This window comes from Leptopilina heterotoma, unplaced genomic scaffold (assembly GCF_015476425.1).
Source record: "Leptopilina heterotoma isolate Lh14 unplaced genomic scaffold, ASM1547642v1 Lhet_42, whole genome shotgun sequence".
Classification (NCBI taxonomy): Eukaryota; Metazoa; Arthropoda; class Insecta; order Hymenoptera; family Figitidae; genus Leptopilina; species Leptopilina heterotoma.
Genome location: NW_025111078.1, coordinates 2536671 through 2556454, shown reverse-complemented (window position 1 = coordinate 2556454; position 19784 = coordinate 2536671). Strand labels below are relative to the sequence as shown.

The following is a 19784-nucleotide window of genomic DNA, read 5'->3' as shown; positions in this document are numbered from 1 at the left end:
AATTTTCATTATTTTTCAAAGATTTTACCAAATTTAAATTATTTTTCAAAGATTTTATCAAATTTCCATTATTTCTCGTAAAATTGAACCAAATTTCAATTATTTTTTAAAAGATATTATCAAATTTCAATTATTTTTCAAAAATTTTATCAAATTTCAATTATTTTTGAAAGATTCTATCGAATTTCAATTATTTCTCGAAGATTTTACCAAATTTCAATTATTTTTGAAAGATTCTATCGAATTTCAATTATTTCTCGAAGATTTTACCAAATTTCAATTATTTTTTAAAAGATCTGATTAAATTTCAATTATTTTTTAAAGATTTTATCAAATTTTCTATTATTTTTAAAAGATTTTACCAGATTTCAATTATTTTTTAAAAGATTTTACTAAATTTCAATTATTTTTCAAAGATTTTACCAGATTTAAATTCCTCTGAAATTTTTATTATTTTTTGAAAATAATTAAAAGTTTGTGTAGAATTTTATTCAATTTTTTTTTTAAATAATTGAATTCTTTTGGTAAATTTTATGAAAATAATAGATATGGGGTCATTCACAAACTACGTCACGCTTTTTCGGTCTGATCTTTACCCCCTCCCCTCCCTCCCTCCCTTCCAAAAATTTTTTTTTTTTGAACAACCCCTATTGAAAATCATTGAATTGAGGAAAATTTTTAAAAATACTTGAATTTCGGAGAAGAATTTTATTGCTTGTAAAAATAATTGAAATTTTGCCAAGAATTTTATTAAAATTTTAGAAAATAATTGAATTTCAGAGAAGAATTTAATTATTTCTAAAGTGTAATTGAAATTTTGATGAGAATTTAAAAAAAATTTCCAACATAATTGAATTTCTGCAATCATTTGTAATTTCTCTAAAATTATCCAAACTATATCGTAAAATTTACAAAGTTTTCATCCTTTTTGAATTAAATTACGGATTTTTACGGGATTTACAGACCTAGTTCGAGTCCTGTGATCTTGAGTAGGTTTGTGGGATCAGTAAAGTTTTGTAGTTACTTATAAATCGTTTTTTCTTTTTGGGAACGAATTCAGAGTATTGGCAAAAGAGTGGAATGAATGAGCTAGTTGGATTTTTGTTTGTATCAGCGTCGATGTAGATGGGTTGTGATGTGCTTGGAGAGATAGTCGGCCCTGGCGAATTTCTTTCCACAGACATCGCACTCGTAGGGTTTTTCGCCAGTGTGGATTCGAAGATGTCGAGTTAGGTCACTTTTACCACCGAATGCCCTGAGACAAAATAGACATTGAAATGGTTTCTCGCCAGTGTGTTTTCGAATATGAAGTTTTAGATTCTCCTTCGACCGGACACACTTTCCACAGTACATGCAGGCGAATCGTTTATCCTTACGATCAGTCTCTCGTGTTCTGGTGACGTTGAGGGACATTTGTATTTTAGTACGAATATCATCACTGTTACAATTCTCTGGCTTTAGATTATCAATGGCGGACATGTAGGATGTCTCGGTAATTGGTGGACTCGTGTCGGAGATGAGTTCCTTTTTGCATAGAGTCGACGATGTTGTGTTCTCGAAATTCTCGTCCGAACGATCCTCAATGTCGACGGGACTCGTGTCGCCGGCAATTTCCATTTGGAATGGTTCGCCGGTGCTTGAGACTTGATCGCTTCTCTCGACTGATGATGAGGATGTTCCTTGGGATTCGGGTGTTCGATGAAGGCGCTCGAGGTGATGGTTTAACCTGTGTTTCTTAAATGACTTTAGATACCTGAATTGCATACCGCAGACGTCGCATGTGAAGAGTTTGTCGGCTGGGAGGCGGGCGCGATGATTTTGCTCGCGATGCTTGACGTATGCTGATCGATAGCGATAACGTTGTCCGCATTGATCGCAAGTGAAGGGTTTGTCGTCGCCGGGTGGACAGGGATGCTTGAGAATTGCGTGCCTCTGCAGAAGAAGGGCATCGGGAAATGCTGCTAGACACACACCACATCTTTGAGCAAAACCAGCAATTCCAGCGATTCCCGATGCTGTTCTTTCGATTAATGCATTCCAACTGCTCGCATCCAAGCCAAGTGCTAATGATACCTGCGGGAAAAGAAAAATTCTTCTCATTATTATTGTCTCGAGATGCTTTCTTCAGTTTTGTTATTTACCATTTTCTTTTTCATCCATTTCATGTTCGAATTGTTTTCTCTTTGCATTTTCCGCCAAGAAAGACAAGAACATTTCTTGACAAATTTCAATACGAATAATTGAAAATCAAAATTAATAACCTAATGTTGAAGAGTTAACTCAATTTTTACTCAGTAGGAAAAAGATGTTCATCAAAAATTAAAATTTTTAAACAGGGTTTGCCACAGGTCAGGGGATTCAGGAAAAAGTCAGAAAAGGTACAATTGGTCAGGAAAAGCAAGAAAAAGTCAGGGATTTTTAGAAAAAATACTTTAAAAAATTGAATTTTGGAAAAGTTACAAATGATTGCAGAAAATCAATTATTTTCAAAAGTCATCAAATTCTTCGCAAAAATTCAATTATGTTCAAAAATTAAAAAAAAAATTCTCTTTAAAATTTCGAGTATCTTTATAAATAATAAAATTCTTCTCTGAAATTTTCAAAAATTTTAATAAAATTCATGACAAAAATTCAATTATTTTCAAAAATTTTGAAAAAATTCAATTATTTCGATAAATAATAAAATTCATGACAGAATTCAATTATATTCAAAAATTCTAATAAAATCTTTTAAAGACTTCAATTATTTTGATAAATAATAAAAGTCTTTTAAAGAATTCAATTATTTTAGAAAATAATAAAATTCTTGACAAGAATTCAATTATTTTCTAAAATTCTTTGAAAGAAAATTAATTATTTCGATAAATAATAAAGTTAATGACAGGAATTCAATTATTTTCAAAAATTTTGAAAAAATTCTTTGAAAGAATTCAATTATTTTGATAAATAATAAAATTCATGACAGAAATTCAATTATTTTCAAAAAGTCTAATAAAATTTCTTTGAAAGAATTCAATTATTTTGATAAATAATAAAATTCTTGACAAAAATGCAAATATTTTCTAAAATTTTGAAAAAATTCTTTGCATGAATTTAATTATTTTGATAAATAATAAAATGATTAACAGGAATTAAAATACTTTGAAAAAGTCGAAGAAAATTCTTTTAAAGAATTCCATTATTTTGAAAAATAATAAAATTCATGACAGAAAATCAATTATTTTCAAAAATTTTTTAATAAAATTCTTTGAAAGAATTCAATTATTTTGATAGATAATAAAATTCATGACGTTATTCAATTATTTTCAAAAATTCTAATAAAATTCTTTGAAAGAATTCAATTATTTCGATAAATAATGAAATTCATGGCGGAATTCAATTGTTTTCTAAAATTTTGAAAAAATTCTTTAAAAGAATTCAATTATTTTGAAAAAATTTTGAAAAAATTCTTTAAAAGAATTCAATTATTTTGAAAAAATTTTGAAAAAATTTTGAAAAAATTTTGAAAAAATTTTGAAAAAATTCTTTAAAAGAATTCAATTATTTTGATAAATAATAAAATTCTTAGTAGGAAATCAATTATTTTCAAAAATTTAAATAAAATTCTTGGCAATAATTCAAATATTTTTGAAAATAGTAAAATTCTTCGCAGAAATTCAATTATTTTTAAAAATTTCAATAACAATTCTTGGAAAAAATGCAACTGTTTTAATAAATAATAATATTCTTGCCAGGAAATCAGTCATTTTCAAAAAATTTTTATAACATTCTTAACTCAATTTTTAAATTTTTTTTTAATTTTTCAAATTTTTAACTCAAACATTAACATTTTTTAAAATTTAGTCAAATGCTAGGATTCTTTGGGTCTAGAAAGGATTTTTATTCCTCAATAGTTAGTATTTACACTGAATGGATTAAATAATTAAAAAATAAATAATTAATAAATTTGAAATAATTTTCAATTATTTAAAAATTAAATTAAATTATAAAAAAATTATTTCTTATTAGTAAAAGGATAATAAAGATAATCAAAATGAAATTAACACAAACAGTTTGCAGTTTTATTTCACAAATTGTTAATTTACAACTATGATATGCATTCGTTCTTCTAAGAACAGAAATAAATGGTCTTAATTATTCAAATTAATAAGTAATAGTACCCATATATAGCAAGGAAAGCGCGTATCGTGCGTGTGAATTAATGAACGAGTAAATACACACTAAAATCATTTTTAAATTGTTCGCAAAAAAAAAGTTTTCCTCACATTTAACTGAATACTTTTTTTTATTCAACTTGTTCATTTTTATTAGATTTTTCTTTTTTTAACGAATTTTGTATTTATGAAAATATAAATTTTTTTTTTTTAATATTCATTTTTATAAATGAATTTTAAATATAAAATATGAATGAAATTTACTATAAGAGAAAAGAAAGTTTTATATAAAAATATTTTAATAGAAAATTATTTTACAAAATTGTGTCTAAATTTTACCATTGCGTTCCTGTTTTGACACGCAAAGATACGCGTTTTCCGGTTAAAATAATTAATTTACAAGTCAATAGTGATTACAAGTACTTTGGGACGAGCTTTAGAGAGTGTTTTCTTTTTGTTTCTTTTTCTTTAGACATGTGTAAATTTCGAGTTTTACGTAAGTGCATTTCAGAGGAATATTGATAGCAATTTTTTTTTTGAGTATCTTTAAAAATCCACGAAAACGAGTACGTTGTTTAAATTTTTTATGTTTAAGTTTAAATTTTTTACCATTTTCGTATTTTTTATTCACTATTCGCGACTAAAAATATCCGTGCGGTATACAGAAGTTTACCTTCACAAGTTATTCCCAAAGGTGGATAACAAAAGCGAACAAAAATGTCAACTTCTCAAAGAGAAAAATTTCTTTTTTTTTTTTTTGCAAAATCGATCTTCATGTCAAGGGAATGAAATAAAACTTTTCTCAACTTTTGATTTTTTTAGACGAAAAAAATTTGTAGTAAAAAGAAATGAATATTATATAATCTTGAAGTTGAAAAATGAATAAAATTGAAAATGAAAAATGTTTGTAAAATTATAGATTGCTTGTAAAAATTTTCTCTCTCTCTCTCTTGATAAAAAATAGTGTTCGTACTCGTTAACGTTGATTTTTATTTATTTATTTTTTTGGAAGAAAAATACATTTATTAGTGATTCTTTCATTCGTATAAATTACCTGTTATTACAAATTTTTCGTTGGATCTGAATTTTATTATCAAATGCAAGACAAGTGCCGAAATTTTTATATTTTAGAATCATGATTGGTATATTATTATTTTTAGCAGAATGATTTTTTATTCAAATTATTTTGGCTCCTTGTCTTGCAAGAGATAAAATTGTGACTGAAAAATTACTTTCTCCCAAGTTTATGCAGTAAAAATAAGCAATATTCTTAATAATTTTTAATTGTAACTGAATAAGGAGTATAAATATTCAACAACTTCCACTTGACGACAAATTATTTGGACATAAATTTCTAAAATTTCTATCAAATTTTTATTAAATATTAGGAACCCTCTTTTAAACCTCTGTTCAATTTTAAGAACTCTTTTCATTCTTCTAATGAATCCTCTTAAGAAAATTTTTCTAATTTATGTATAAAAAAATTTATTAACAGCATGTGACTGTTTGAGCTCCAATTCTAATTTTTCAACCATTTTCTTTAAAAATAATAAAATTCTTTTCCGAAATTCAATTATTTTAAAAATTTTAATAAAATTCTTATAAAGAATTCAATTACTTTTGATAAATAATAAAATTCTTTGAAAGAATTCAATTATTTTGATAAATAATAAAATTATTAACAGGAATTCAGTTATTTTGAAAAAGTCTAATAAAATTCTTTGAAAGAATTCAATGATTTTGAAAAATATTTATAAAATTCTTGTCAATAATTCAATTATCTTTGAAAATAATAAAATTCTTAGCAGGAATTCAATTATTTTTGAAAATAGTAAAATTATTTTTAGAAATTTCATTATTTTCAAAAAGTCTAATAAAATTCATGACAGGAATTCAATTATTTTTAAAAATTTTGAAAAAATTCAATTATTTTGATAAATAATAAAATTCATGACAGAATTCAATTATTTTAAAAAAGTCTAATAAAATTTTTTGAAAGTATTCAATTATTTTGAAAAATAATAATAATAATAATAATAATAATAATTCTTGACAGGAAATCAATTATTCTGAAAAATATTTATAACATTCTTGTCAATAATTCAATTATCTTTGAAAATAATAAAATTTTTAGGAATTCAATTATTTTCAAGAATTTCAATAAAATACTTTGAAAAAATTCAATTATTTCGATAAATAATAAAATTTATGACAGAAATTCAATTATTTTCAAAAATTTTGCTTAAATTCTTTGAAAGAATTCAATTATTTTCGAAAATTTTGTTTAAATTCTTTGAAAGAATTCAATTATTTTGAAAAATAATAAAATTCTTGACAGAAATTCAATTATTTTCAAGAATTCTAAACAAATTCTTTGAAAGAATTGAATTATTTTGATAAATAATAAAATTCATGACTGAATTCAATTATTTTTAAAAATTTTTATAAAATTCTTTGAAAGAATTCAATTATTTTGATAAATAATATAATTCATGACGGAATTCAATTATTTTCGAAAAATTACATTATACGAAATTTTAGCTGTTTGGAAATTTTTTAAAATTGAAAAACTATTATCTTTAAAAAATTATTTATAATAAACAACTTAAGAAAAAACTATGAAGAGTTAATAAAAAATCGAGTTTTTCTATTTAAATAATTGAATTCTAGAAGAACTTTTGGAAAATTAAATTAATTGATTCAGAGATGAAGTTTAGTTGAAAATTGTAGAAAATAATTAAATTCAGGAAGAGTTAAAATTGTAATTTTTAAAAGTTATTAAAATTCATAAATTTTACTCATTTTTCATAAACATTCATAGTTTCCTGTAAAAAGAATTTCACCAGGAAATCAATTTCCCTGACAATTTACTAACATTAAATTAATTAATTTCAGTAAATTGTCAGGGAAATTAATAAACTAAAACTTGTGACCAGCTAAAGGATTTACAAGGTTTAAAAGAGGTTAAAATTTAAGCCTTTTTTGAGCCTCGAAAGAGAGTAAAAATTTTTGACATTATCTTTGTTATTATTTTATTTTTTTTTTATTTTATTTTTTTTATTTTTTATTTGACTAAACTTTGTTAAACAGCATTAAGTTTTCAAGTTTTTTGTCTAGAGAAACTATATCAAATAACTGTGTCAAGGGATTTTATACCAATTTTCATTTTTGAGCCTTTAGAACGCATTTTTTCATGAAATTGGAATATTCATGCGCCTTTATTTTCTTTTGTCAATAATTTCCAATGAGAGAAATTTTTTCGATCTGATATTTTCTATGTGACTGAAATTTTTCTTTATGTTTTCTTTATGTAACTTGCTTCTGGTCTTTTAGTTTGTAAATCTTTGATGACCCTTAACCTTTAGAGGGCCGGTAAATTTTTCACTGGTTTTAGTAGTTTTTTTTATTAAGAAAAATTTATAAATAAAAAGTCAAGTGGCCACCATTTATTTTAAGTCAATTATAAGATTATAATTAATTATAAATTTATAAGTCAAATATAAGAAGTCCATTGGATAAAAATTCGTCAAAATAAATGATGGCCACTATAGATGGCCACCATTTATTTCGACCAATTTTTATCCAATTGACTTCTTATTTATAAATTTTTATAAAAAAAAAAAACCCCGGCCCTCTAGAGGTTTAAATTCTCTCGTCATTATAGATTTTAGTCACGATTTTAGTTCATAATTTTAAATAAAAAAATTAATTGAAGTAAGTTTAAAATTTAGCCTTCCTTCGGGTTGAATCTCCTCTTTGTTTGGGAAACCAGATCGGGAAAAATTTCTCAAGTACCGCATTTTTTTTTTTTTTTTTTTTTTTTAATTAACATTTTCAGTAATATCACTAATCAGAATATCGTTTTTTTTCGAATGCATTAACATTTTATCGGGAAAATGATAACAAATGGGCAAGAGTACCGTGTCTCTTTTTATAATAAATACATCTATGAGCAGGATCTATTAATATCAATGTTGACATGATGAGCATAATAACTAATGATGATGATGATAATAATAATTTAACACAGTATACGGATAGAGGTATGTTATCGACCATATAATAATAATAATCTGAAACTCAAAGTTTATTTTTCTTTTTCTTTTTTTTTTCCCTAAAAAAGACTGGTTGGCACAAAACGAAATGAGTATATAGGATATTATTATCGACGGGTGCGTATGTGTATTTGCATTTCCCGTGGATTATAAATCGTTTCTGGTAGTAATAGTAGTAGTACTCGGTATGAAAAATATTCCGTTGGTAACACCGTTTAAAAAAGTTATTGCATCTGGGGTATATAACCTATGTCGTATAGGTATACACTTTTTTATCATTTATAATATTGTACAAATATTGCATTGATTTGGTACAAACGTTACTTTTTTTGTATTGTATAGAAAAACATAACAATTTCCTTAGGTTTCATCATTTACGGAAAGTTTCTATTTTTATTCCTTTTTTTTTAAATAATTCTTGCAGAGTGTACTAATACATAGGTGCATTAAATGCTTAGTGTAGTTTTTTTTTTTAATCTGAGATGGCGGAGACAATTTTTTATAAACGATAAAGGAAACTTGTTTTTATCATTTATTTATATATATATAATAAATGAATATATTTATTAAACGTGTAAAAAATGTATTTTTAAAATCAGTTATTTTAAAAATAAAAAATTGCTACGTACTTTTTTTCGTGTTTTAAAAACGGTTTGATTGGAAAAAGCTCTCGTGTCATGTATTTAGATTCTTTTTTTTTTTTTTCAACTGGTAACATGTTTAAAAAAAAATACCTCTCTTGAAATGGAAGCTTTTTTTCGCTTGTCATCTACATTTGATTTGTCAAACAAAGGTTTCAATTATTTTCCTATTCCGTGTTAGCCAATTACATGATTTCGTTTCTCTGTGGATTTTTTTAAAAACAAAATTTTTTTTATTAAAAAAATTAAACTTGGAAGAATTTGAAGAATGGTGAGAATGGTGAGAATTGAATATATAGGTGACCTAATCTCTAAATTCATGGAGTGAACTGGGGTAGTAGTGACCCCGCGAATTGTGTAAGGTTTATAGGGGGGAGGGTGGAGGTGAAGTACGAGACACACGAGGGGAGAGGTTTTGTAGGCGCCTCGAAGTAGATTACATATAGGCGCATATATACGGGAGTAGGCGCACAAATGGTTTTTTACTTGTGTGTAAGTGCGTGGGTGTGTAGGCGTTACTTTAGGTAGAAATCGCGCAGGTAGGCGTGCCTTAGGGCGGTCTCAGGTAAATACACCCCTGACCCCAACGACACGCGTCACATAAGAAATTATGTAAAATACATATTATAGGGGAATTAGATATAAAGTTTGTCTAACGATAACCATCAAGTGAATTACGTTCTATAGCCTTTTCCCTCAATCAAAATTCATTTTTTTTTCCACATTCGGTATATGAAAACATTTAAAGTTACTTTCTTACTTTTTAAAAATTAGTCGATATTTGGATCAAAGAAAATTATTGATAAAGTCTTAATTGAATTTTGTTTCTAATTAATTTAAAAATAAAGAAAAGCATTTCCTATGGAAAATATATGTCTACAGGGCTCGAACTAGGTCCGTAAATCCCGTAAATGTCCGTTTTTTTGAAAAAAGGTCCGTAAAGTAAATTTGATTCAAAAAGGATGAAAAGTTTGTAAATTCTACAATATAATTTGGATAATTTTAGAGAAATGACAAATTGCAGAAATTCAATTATTTTCAAAAGTCATTAAATTCTTCGCAGAAATTCAATTATGTTCAAAAATTTAAAAAAAAATCTTGTCAAAATTTCAATTATCTTTAGAAATAATTAAATTCTCCAAAAGTCAATTATTTTCCAAAATTTTTTTAAATTATCGTCAAAATTTCAATTATCTTTAGAAATAATTAAATTCTTCTCTGAAATTTAATTATTTTCACAAAAATATTCCTCAATTGAATGATTTTCAATATCTATTTTCATAAAATCATCCAAAAGAATTAAATAATTTAAAAAAAAAAGGTTTATAAAATTCTTCGCAAACATTCAATTATTTTCATAAATAAAACAATTTTCACTGGAATTGAATTATTTAAAATAGAATCTCACGGATAATACAATTATTTGCAGGAATTCAATTATTTTCAGAAATTTTTATAAAATTCTTCGCAAGAATTCAATTATTTAAAAAAAAATTAATAAACTTCCTAAGAATTCAATTATACATATAAAAATAATAAAATTTTCTGCAAGAATTCAAATTATTTACAAAATATTAATAAACTTCCTAAGAATTCAATTATTTTTATAAATAATAAAATTATTAACAGAAATTCAATTATTTTCAAAAAGTCTAATAAAATTCTTCAAAAGAATTCAATTATTTTGAAAATAGTAAAATTCTTCGCAGAAATTCAAATTATTTTCAAAAATTTCAAATAAAAATTCTTCGAAAAAATGCAACTTGTTTTGATAAATAATAATATTCTTGACAGGAAATCAATTATTTTCAAAATTTTTTTATAAGATTCTTTGAAAAAATCTTAAAAAATAACAAAATTCTTTTCAGAAATTCAATTATTTTTAAAAATTAAAAAAAATTCTCGTTATGATTTCAATTATCTTTATAATCATTGAAAAAATTCAATTATTTTCATAAATAATAAAATTCATCGCAGGAATTCAATTATTTCAAAATTTTAATGAAATTCTTCGGAAAAATTCAATTATATCTTCACGGATAATAAAAAATTATTTGCTGGAATTCAATTATTTTCAGAAATAATAAAATTTTTACGGCGATTCAATAATTGAATTCTAGTAGAATTTTCTTATAAACATTGATTGAAAAATGAATTTTATTTGAAATTTTAGATTATAATTGAATTTTACAAGCATTAGAGAATAAATTTTTAGTAATAATAATTGAATTTTGAAAAGGTTACAGATTAAAATCTTTGAAAATTTTAATTTTTTATATTTTCAATTATTTTCACAAATAATAAAACTCATCGCAGAATTTCAATTATTTTATTTATTTTTAATACAATTTGAATCGAATTTCTCGAAAAATGTAATTATTCTTAAAAATTTTATTAAAATTCGTTAATAGAATTCAATTATTTGAAAAATTCGTTGATTAAAGAATCTTCATTAGAATTCAATTTTAAGAAACATTAAAATTATATGTAACAAATTATTTATTTTTATATTTAAATAATTGAATTCTAGTAGAATTTCCCAATAAAAATTGATTTAAAAATTAATTTCAGTTATAATTTTAGATAATAGAATATTAAAAGCAAATAGAGCGTGAATTTTTAAAAATAATTGGGATTTTGAAATTAATTTTTTTGAAAAAGTTTAATTGAATTTTTTTAATATTATTTCAAGTTTTTATTTTCATGTTTTATAGTTATGAAAAATTGAATTTCTAGTTTGAAGTAAAATGTTCCTTTATTTGATTCGGCCTAATTATATTTTTGTCAGTTGGTCCGTAAATGGTCCGTACTTTTTAATTTTTGGTCCGTAAAGTCAATATTTACTATTTTTAAATACTTTCACTATGGTTCGAGCCCTGAATTAGTCGATATTCGGACCAAACTAAATTATTGCAAAAATCTTAATTGATTTTTGTTTCTAATTAATTCAAAAATCTAATAAAGAAAAGCATTTCCTGGAAAATGTACATGTCTGATGCATCCTAAAAGACTCTTTCAAAAAATTAGTCTAGAGAGTAAAGATCTAAGTTCAAAAATTGAAAATTTGTATTCAAGACCGTTTTTACATATATAAGGTTAGAAGGATTAGCAAAATTTCCAAGTCAGTAGGAATAGGAATAAATTAAATGGTTTAAATTGTAGCAAAAATATATGATAGTTACTAGGTTTTTTTTCTCTCTAATATTGATTTCAGTTTCTGAAAGTATAAGTTATAACCTTTTCCTATTCTTTAGGGTTTATTTTAGTTGTGCCATTTCAGTTTATAGTTTCCTCGTAGGGGATGAAAATAATTTATCACAAGTCACGGAATAGTATTCGTATTCCAAGTATCGGAAATGTTTTTAGAGTATCTAATACAATTTATAGAGACGTAATAACAAAATTAGGACACACCTGAAATAAAAATTCATTGAAACAAAAATTTGGGACTAAATAATTAAATAAATGATAAATTGGAATAATACAAGTTGGACAATGTTTCCTTTATCGTGAATATTTTATTGTAGGGTGTTTATAGTATATTTATAAAAGATAATTGGCTTTTTTTCAAGTATACCGCGAAAATAAAAGGAATAACGTGCGACTACGATTACATTCCTGATTTTGCTATAGCTTTTCACTTTCAAAATAAAAGGGGTGACTGTCAAGCTGGCGAGAATGTTGCATACATATATTTCTTATCATTGCATATCTGCTAACATATACATATATATATATAAATATTCTTGTGCGCTTGTTGAAAACATAACTTCTTTTAAAACCAGATAATAATCTCGCTTGAGGGAAAGCGAGAATGAAGGATGAACTCATAACTCTAATTATTAGTTTGCTTTACTTGCATATCTTATTGATGAAAGGATATGAGATTCTATCTTGACAAATTTATATAAATGTTTTCTTTTTTCAAAAAACGGAATCTAATCCGATTAATGATAGTTTAATTCCAAAAGATATTAATATTTAACCATCAAATTCTTAAATTTTGTTTAGAATTTTGTATCCTTTGTCCACATTCTGAATTCAAATTATAGTCAAAAGTAACTAATTATTAGTTAAATTCTTTTTTAATCTAATTTACAGATTTTTCAATCAAATTAATTTTAATCCGCAGAAATTTATGTTTTACAAAAATTATTTTTCAAAAACTGCTAAAGTAAAAAATCAGTCTAGATTTTACCACTAATTAGTTATTTTTAATAAAATTTGAATTACAGGGTTACCACAGGTCAGGGAAAAGTCAGAAAGTTTTATTAAACGTACTGGAAAAAATTAAATGTTTAGAATTTATTAGAAAATTCTGAATTTTTGTGTCTTTTTGTTTGCCTTATAAACTATGAAATTACCACGAATTCTAAAAAAAACATTCAATTTTTTCTATTTCTGACAATAATTTCTTTTAAATAACTAAATTCTATTGAAGAACTGCCATAAAGTTATTACTTAAAAATCATTTTTTTGAAAAATTTTAATTTCTTAATAAATATTACAATTATTTCCAGAAATTCAATTATTTTTTAAATTAAAAAAAAAATTATTGCTAACATTTCGAATATCTTTATAAATAGCAAAATTCTTGGTTGAAATTCAATTATATTCAGGAATTTTTATAAAATTTATTGTAAAATTCAATTATTTTCCAAAATAACAATATTCATCACAAGAATTCAATTATTTTCAAAAAATCTAAAAAAAAATGTTAAACATTTCAATTATCTTTATAAATAAATTTCAAAATTCATTTATTTTCAAAATTAATAAAATTCTTCGCAGAAATATAATTATTTTCAAAAAATCTAAAAAAATTGTCAATTTTTCAATTATCTTTCAATTATCAGTAGCAAAATTCTTCGACAAAATTCAATTATTTTCAGAAATTTTAGTAAAATTCATTGTAAAATTCAATTATTTTCCTAAACAACGACATTCATCACAAAAATTCAATTATTTTCAAAATTAATAAATTTCTTCGCAGAAATTCAATTATTTTAAAAAAATCTAAAAACAATTGTCAAAATTTCAATTATATTTATAAATAAATAGTAAAATTTTTCGACAAAATTCAATTATTTTCAGGAATTTTAATGAAATTCATTGTAAAATTCAATTATTTTCATAAATAACAATATTCATCACAAGAGTTCAATTATTTAAAACCAATTTTAACAATGTTCCACACGAATATTCAATTATTTCCTAAAATAATGAAAATTTCAGAGGAATTCAATTAAAAATGATTGAATTTTTGAAAAATATAAAAAAAATTAGCAATTTTTTAGAGAATTTTAATTAAAAATTTTGAAATTGATTGTTTTCCCTCAGAAATGTTAAAAACGATTCTAAAAAATTTTAATATTATTATTTATTGTATGAATTTGAATTTTCGGAAATATGTCATTGAAAATATTGAAAATAATTGCATTTTAAAACATTTAAATGAATTCAATTATATTTTTAAAATTCCCAATTAAAATTCTTCAAAAGTTTATTTTCAAAAATACTTTGAAAAATCAATTATTCTTTCTCGAAATTCAATTATTTTCAAAATTTATAATAAAATTCTTGTCAAAATTTTAATTATTTTCAAAAATTTTTCTTTTTTTCAATAATTTTCAATATTTCTACTACTTTAATAAAACTATCCAAAAGAAATAAATTATTTTAAAAAAATTTAATAAAATTTTACCCAAACATTTAATTATTTTCGTAAAAAATAATAAATTTTCACAGAAATTCATTTTTTTTTTGGAATTTCTTTGCAATATTTCTATTATTTTCATAAGGAATAAAACTCATTGCAGAATTTCAATTATTTTATTTATTTTTAATACACTTTTAATCAAATTTCTCGAAAAATGTAATTATTCTTAAAAATTTGAATTAAAATTCGTCGAAAGAATTTAATTATTTAAAAATTTGTTGATAAAATTATGTATAATTGAATTCTCGTAGAATTTTTCCAATAAAAAATAGATTTAAAAATTAATTTCAGTTAAAGTTTTAGATAATAATTGAATTTTGGAGAAGTTACTAATAATTTCAATCTTTTTAGAAATAATTGAATTTTGTAAAGGTTTCAAAATTAAAATCTTTGAAAATTTGAATTTTTCATACTTTTAATTAAAAATTTAATATGGAAATAATTTTTTTCAAAAAGCTTTTAATTGAAATTTTTTAAATTTATTTCAAGTTTTTATTTTCGAATTTATATTTAAATGAAGAATTTCCGAATAATCGAAATTTCACGTACAATAGAATTACAAATGGATTTGAAATCACTCAAGAAGAACTTTTACAAAAATTATTAAAAATAATTGATTTAAAGAAGAATTTTATTTCAAAATTAGTAGAAAATAATAATTAAAATGATTTTTCATGTGAATCAGAATATTCTTAAGGATCAGGGAAAAAGTCAAAATTTTTTCTGGAAATCAGGGAAAAACAAAATTAATTTTTCTGGCAACCCTGAATTAGAACAGATAAAAATATTCACGTTTACTTTCATACAAGCAAAATTTTCATAATTTTTGTTTAAAATTTATATTTATATATATGTATTTAAATAAAATTTAAAATTTCTTTATTTCTTTATTTTCTTATTTTTTGTGTTTTCATATATTGGAAAAATATTATAACATTCTCGTCGCTTAACAAAAATTATTTTTCTTTTATTAGCTTTCATTTGTATTGTTAAATTCTTCTTTTATCTAAAATTAAGAGCACCGAATTTCTGCGTAAAACGAAATTCCACGTGATTGCAATAAATTGAAATATATGTTCATTAGGGTCGATTATTTATATAATTTGAAAATAACAAATTGATCGTATATAATGAATTCTAAATGGATTTTAAGGGCGTCAAAGTAGCGAAAGGATTAATTTTATCGTTTATTTAAAAGAAAAAATACTTCTACAATTTGCTGAATTTCCATTCAATTTTTAATTTTAATTCATATTTTGTTTTCTTTTATAAAAAAAAAATTTAATCCTCTTTGCAAATTATGAAATATTTTATCTCTTTGCAATTATAAAATACAAAAACGATTTAGTTATTAATAAACTTATAATTTCGAACAAAATTGACTTAAAAATAGTCTCAAAAAGAAATGTCGTTCTATATTTACAATTAAAGTTTTATATTTACAATTAAAGTGATAAGATTGTAATTTTTGGTAAATTCAAAAAAATTTGATTAAATTAGATAACTTTTTTTTCGAAAGGAAAAAAATGGCAAGTTGTAGAAGTTTAAAATTATTGTAAAATTCTCCATGACGCCTGGTGTTTCTTTTTTTTGTAAATTTTGAACAAGTCAGTTTCTTTTTTAATCGTGACATCGTGCCCAACGTACGTATATAATATATATATATTTTTATATATAGAAAGAAAAACAAAACTTATAATCTAGCTAAGTCTCAACGCTCTTTCTCATGGCACTATCTCGCCTAATTTATTTCTTTTTTCCCCTATTATTTAATGTCTTTAATTGTGATTACGCGTCGCTGTGGTACTGTCTATGTAGATGCTGCGCGATTTACATATAATAAAGTTTTTTCTTGCACCTTATAATCTACATACTCATAATGCCTAAATTAATTAACTTTTTTTTCCATTTTTTTTTTAATAGTGAGATTAACTCCTATTCACATAATTAATTATGTCAATATGCCATTGTGTATTATAATAGTTTTCTATATGCAATATCCGTTGTTTATCACTATTTATCCATAGCTTTCGATGGATATAAATACATATACATATTTGTACATCTAATTGCAAATATATAATGTATATTATATATATCGCAGAATAGTATTTCCTATTTATCGTATATTTACAGCGGTTTATTTTTTTTTTTCAACACTATCACTCTCGCGCGTATAATACATCCGTTCTTTTTTTTTTAATATATATTTTTTTATATATTATATTGTGTTTACGTGCTAAACTATTAAAATACTAGTATAAATATCTCTTGACATATAATATATATTTTCATATATTTATAATATATATTTATTTTTATTTATTTTTATTTATTTATATTTATTTATATATGTATAGTGTGTATATAGCATATAGTCGACCAAATGGGGTAAAAGCTCACTGTTTTTGTCTCGCCAAAAAAAAAGAGCGAGAGAAAAATTTGAAAACAGTGCACTTGAACCGCATTGGTCTTTATTTATGTTTATTGCTATTGGATTCATTGCATAGTAGGTTCTCTCTTGTGAACTGATATTTTTTATCTCTCTACTCTTTTTTTTTTCATTTGCGATCAGAGGTGTTTGATTGAAGGAAGGACGTCGAGCGCGTTTGTGATTTTTTTTTCGTTTATAGAGAAAATTATCGTGCGTAACGCGTAGAGCGCAGGTTCCGGAGTGGAGGGGGGATAATGAGAGTGAGAAAGAAGTCTCAGAGTTTCTCTCTCCTTCTCATTGGCCTACCTCTCCAGCGCCTGCGCTCTGCTTCTCAGTAACAACATTCTAATTGTCAGTTTTGAACCTCCGGAGGAAAAGCGCGCTCACTGTTTTTTTTTTTTTAAATATTTTAGATTAATTTAATTAAAAATTCGGTATTGTAGATAAAAATGATATGAAAATAGTTAAATCACTTAATTAAAATTAAATTTTCTGTTACTAATTGATAATAAACCTGTCTGCTTTTATTTTTATCTTTACATTCAATTTTTTTTCCAAAAATTCAAAGTACAGGGCTCGAACTAGGTCCGTAAATCCCGTAAAAGTCCGTAACTTTGCTTGAAGTCCGTAAAAGTCCGTTTTTTTAAAAAAGGTCCGTGATTTGATTCAAAAAGGATGAAAAGTTTGTAAATTCTACAATATAATTTGGATAATTTTAGAGAAATGACAAATTGCAGAAATTCAATTATTTTCAAAAGTAAAAAAAATTCTTCGCAGAAATTCAATTATGTGCAAAACTTTTTAAAAATTCACGTCAAAATTTCAATTGTCTTTAGAATTAAATAAATTCTTCTCCAAAATTCAATTATATTTAAAAATAACAAAATTTTTCGCAAGAATTCAATTATTTAAAAAATATTAATAAACTTCCTAAAAATTCAATTATTATTTTTCAAAATTTTAATAAAATTCCTTTAAAAAATTCAATTATTTTCATAAATAATAAAATTATTAACAGGAATTCAATTATTTTTGAAAAAAAAATTCTTTTTAGAAATTTAATTATTTTCAAAAAGTCTAATAAAATTTCTTATAAAGAATTCAACTATTTTGATAAATAACAAAATTCATGACAGGAATTCAATTATTTTTAAAAATTTTGAAAAAATTCAATTATTTTGATAAATAATAAAATTCATGACGGAATTCAGTGATTTTCAAAAAGTATAATAAAATTTTTTGAAAGTATTCAATTATTTTGATAAATAATAAAATTCATGACTGAATTCAATTATTTAAAAGAATTCTAAGAAAATTCTTTTAAAGAATTCCATTATTTTGACAAATAATAAAATTCTTGGTAGGAAATCAATTATTTTCAAAAATTTAAATAAAATTCTTGTCAATAATTCAATTATCTTTGAAAATAATAAAATTCTTAGCAGGAATTCAATTATTTTCAAAAAAATTTTGAAAAAATTCTTTAAAAGAATTCAATTATTTTGAAAATAGAAAAATTTTTCGCAGAAATTCAATTATTTTCAAAAATTTCAATAAAATAAGATTTTTTGAAAAAATCTTAATAAATAACAAAATTCTTTTCAGAAATTCAATTATTTTTAAAAATTAAAAAAAATTATCGTCATGATTTCAATTATCTTTATTATCTTTGAAAAAATTCAATTATTTTCATAAATAATAAAATTCATCGCAGGAATTCAATTATTTTCAAAAATTTTAGTAATCATTGTTGCAAGAATTCAATTATTTTTAATACACAATTATTTTAAATGATTTTGATAAAATTTCTTTATTATAATTTAATCATTATTTTCAATTTCATTTTTAATTATATTTCTTGAAAGAATTTAATTATTTTCAAAAATTTTAATAAAATTCTTCGGAAAAATTCAATTATCTTTACGGATAATAAAATTATTTGCTGGAATTCAATTATATTCAGAAATAATAAAATTTTTACGGGGATTCAATAATTAAATTCTAGTAGAATTTTCTCATAAACATTGATTTAAAATAGGATTTCAATTAATATTTTAGATTATAATTGAATTTTAAAAGTATTAGAGTGTAAATTTTTAGAAACAATTGAATTTTGAAAAGGTTTTAGATTAAAATCTTTGAAAATTTGAATTTTAACTAACAATTCTGTAGAATTAATTGTTTTTGAGAAACTCTAATTGCGGATGTTTTTTAAAATTATTTAAAGTTTTTATTTTTTAATATATATTTAATTGAAGATTTTACGAATAATTGAAATTTTGTAAAATGAATTGTAAACAAATGAATTTGAAAATTCTTAAAGAACTTTTTCAAAAATTATTAAAAATACTGGATTTATAGAAGATGTTTAGTTCAAAACACGAAAAAAAAATTCAATTTTGTAAAAGTTACAAATTCAATTATTTTCCAGAATAATAATAATATTCTTCGCAAAAATTAAATATTTTCTTTCTTCTTCTGTTCTTAAAATTTTTATTAAAATTCGTTTATAGAATTCAATTATTAGAAAATTTGTTGATAACGATTCTTTATTAGAATTGAATTTTATAGTTTTATAGTTATGAAAAATTGAATTTATAGTTTTAAGTAAAATGTTTCTTTATTTGACTCGGCCTGATTATATTTTTGTCGGTTGGTCCGTAATTTTTATTTTTTGGTCCGTAAAGTCCGTATTTACTATTTATAAATACTTTCATTGGTTCGAGCCCTGAAAGTGAAAAAAATTCACGTAAACCTAAATTCAGAACATTTAAAATAGCC

General features: G+C 23.0%; 1 protein-coding gene across 4 annotated transcripts in view; it reads right to left on the bottom strand.

Annotated features, from left to right (window-relative positions):
- Nucleotides 1–834: 834 nt before the first annotated feature.
- LOC122506494 (protein bric-a-brac 2-like) overlaps nt 835–19784 on the bottom strand; it is a 296899-nt gene continuing 277949 nt past the window's right edge. For 3 of the 4 annotated variants that reach the window (XM_043618712.1, XM_043618714.1, XM_043618713.1), the window contains one exon: nt 835–2073. In XM_043618712.1, coding sequence (XP_043474647.1) covers nt 1111–2073 — 963 coding nt within the window. In that variant the 3' untranslated portion in view covers nt 835–1110. The remainder of the gene's footprint in view (nt 2074–19784) is intronic. The other variant, XM_043618711.1, reaches the window with a different exon arrangement.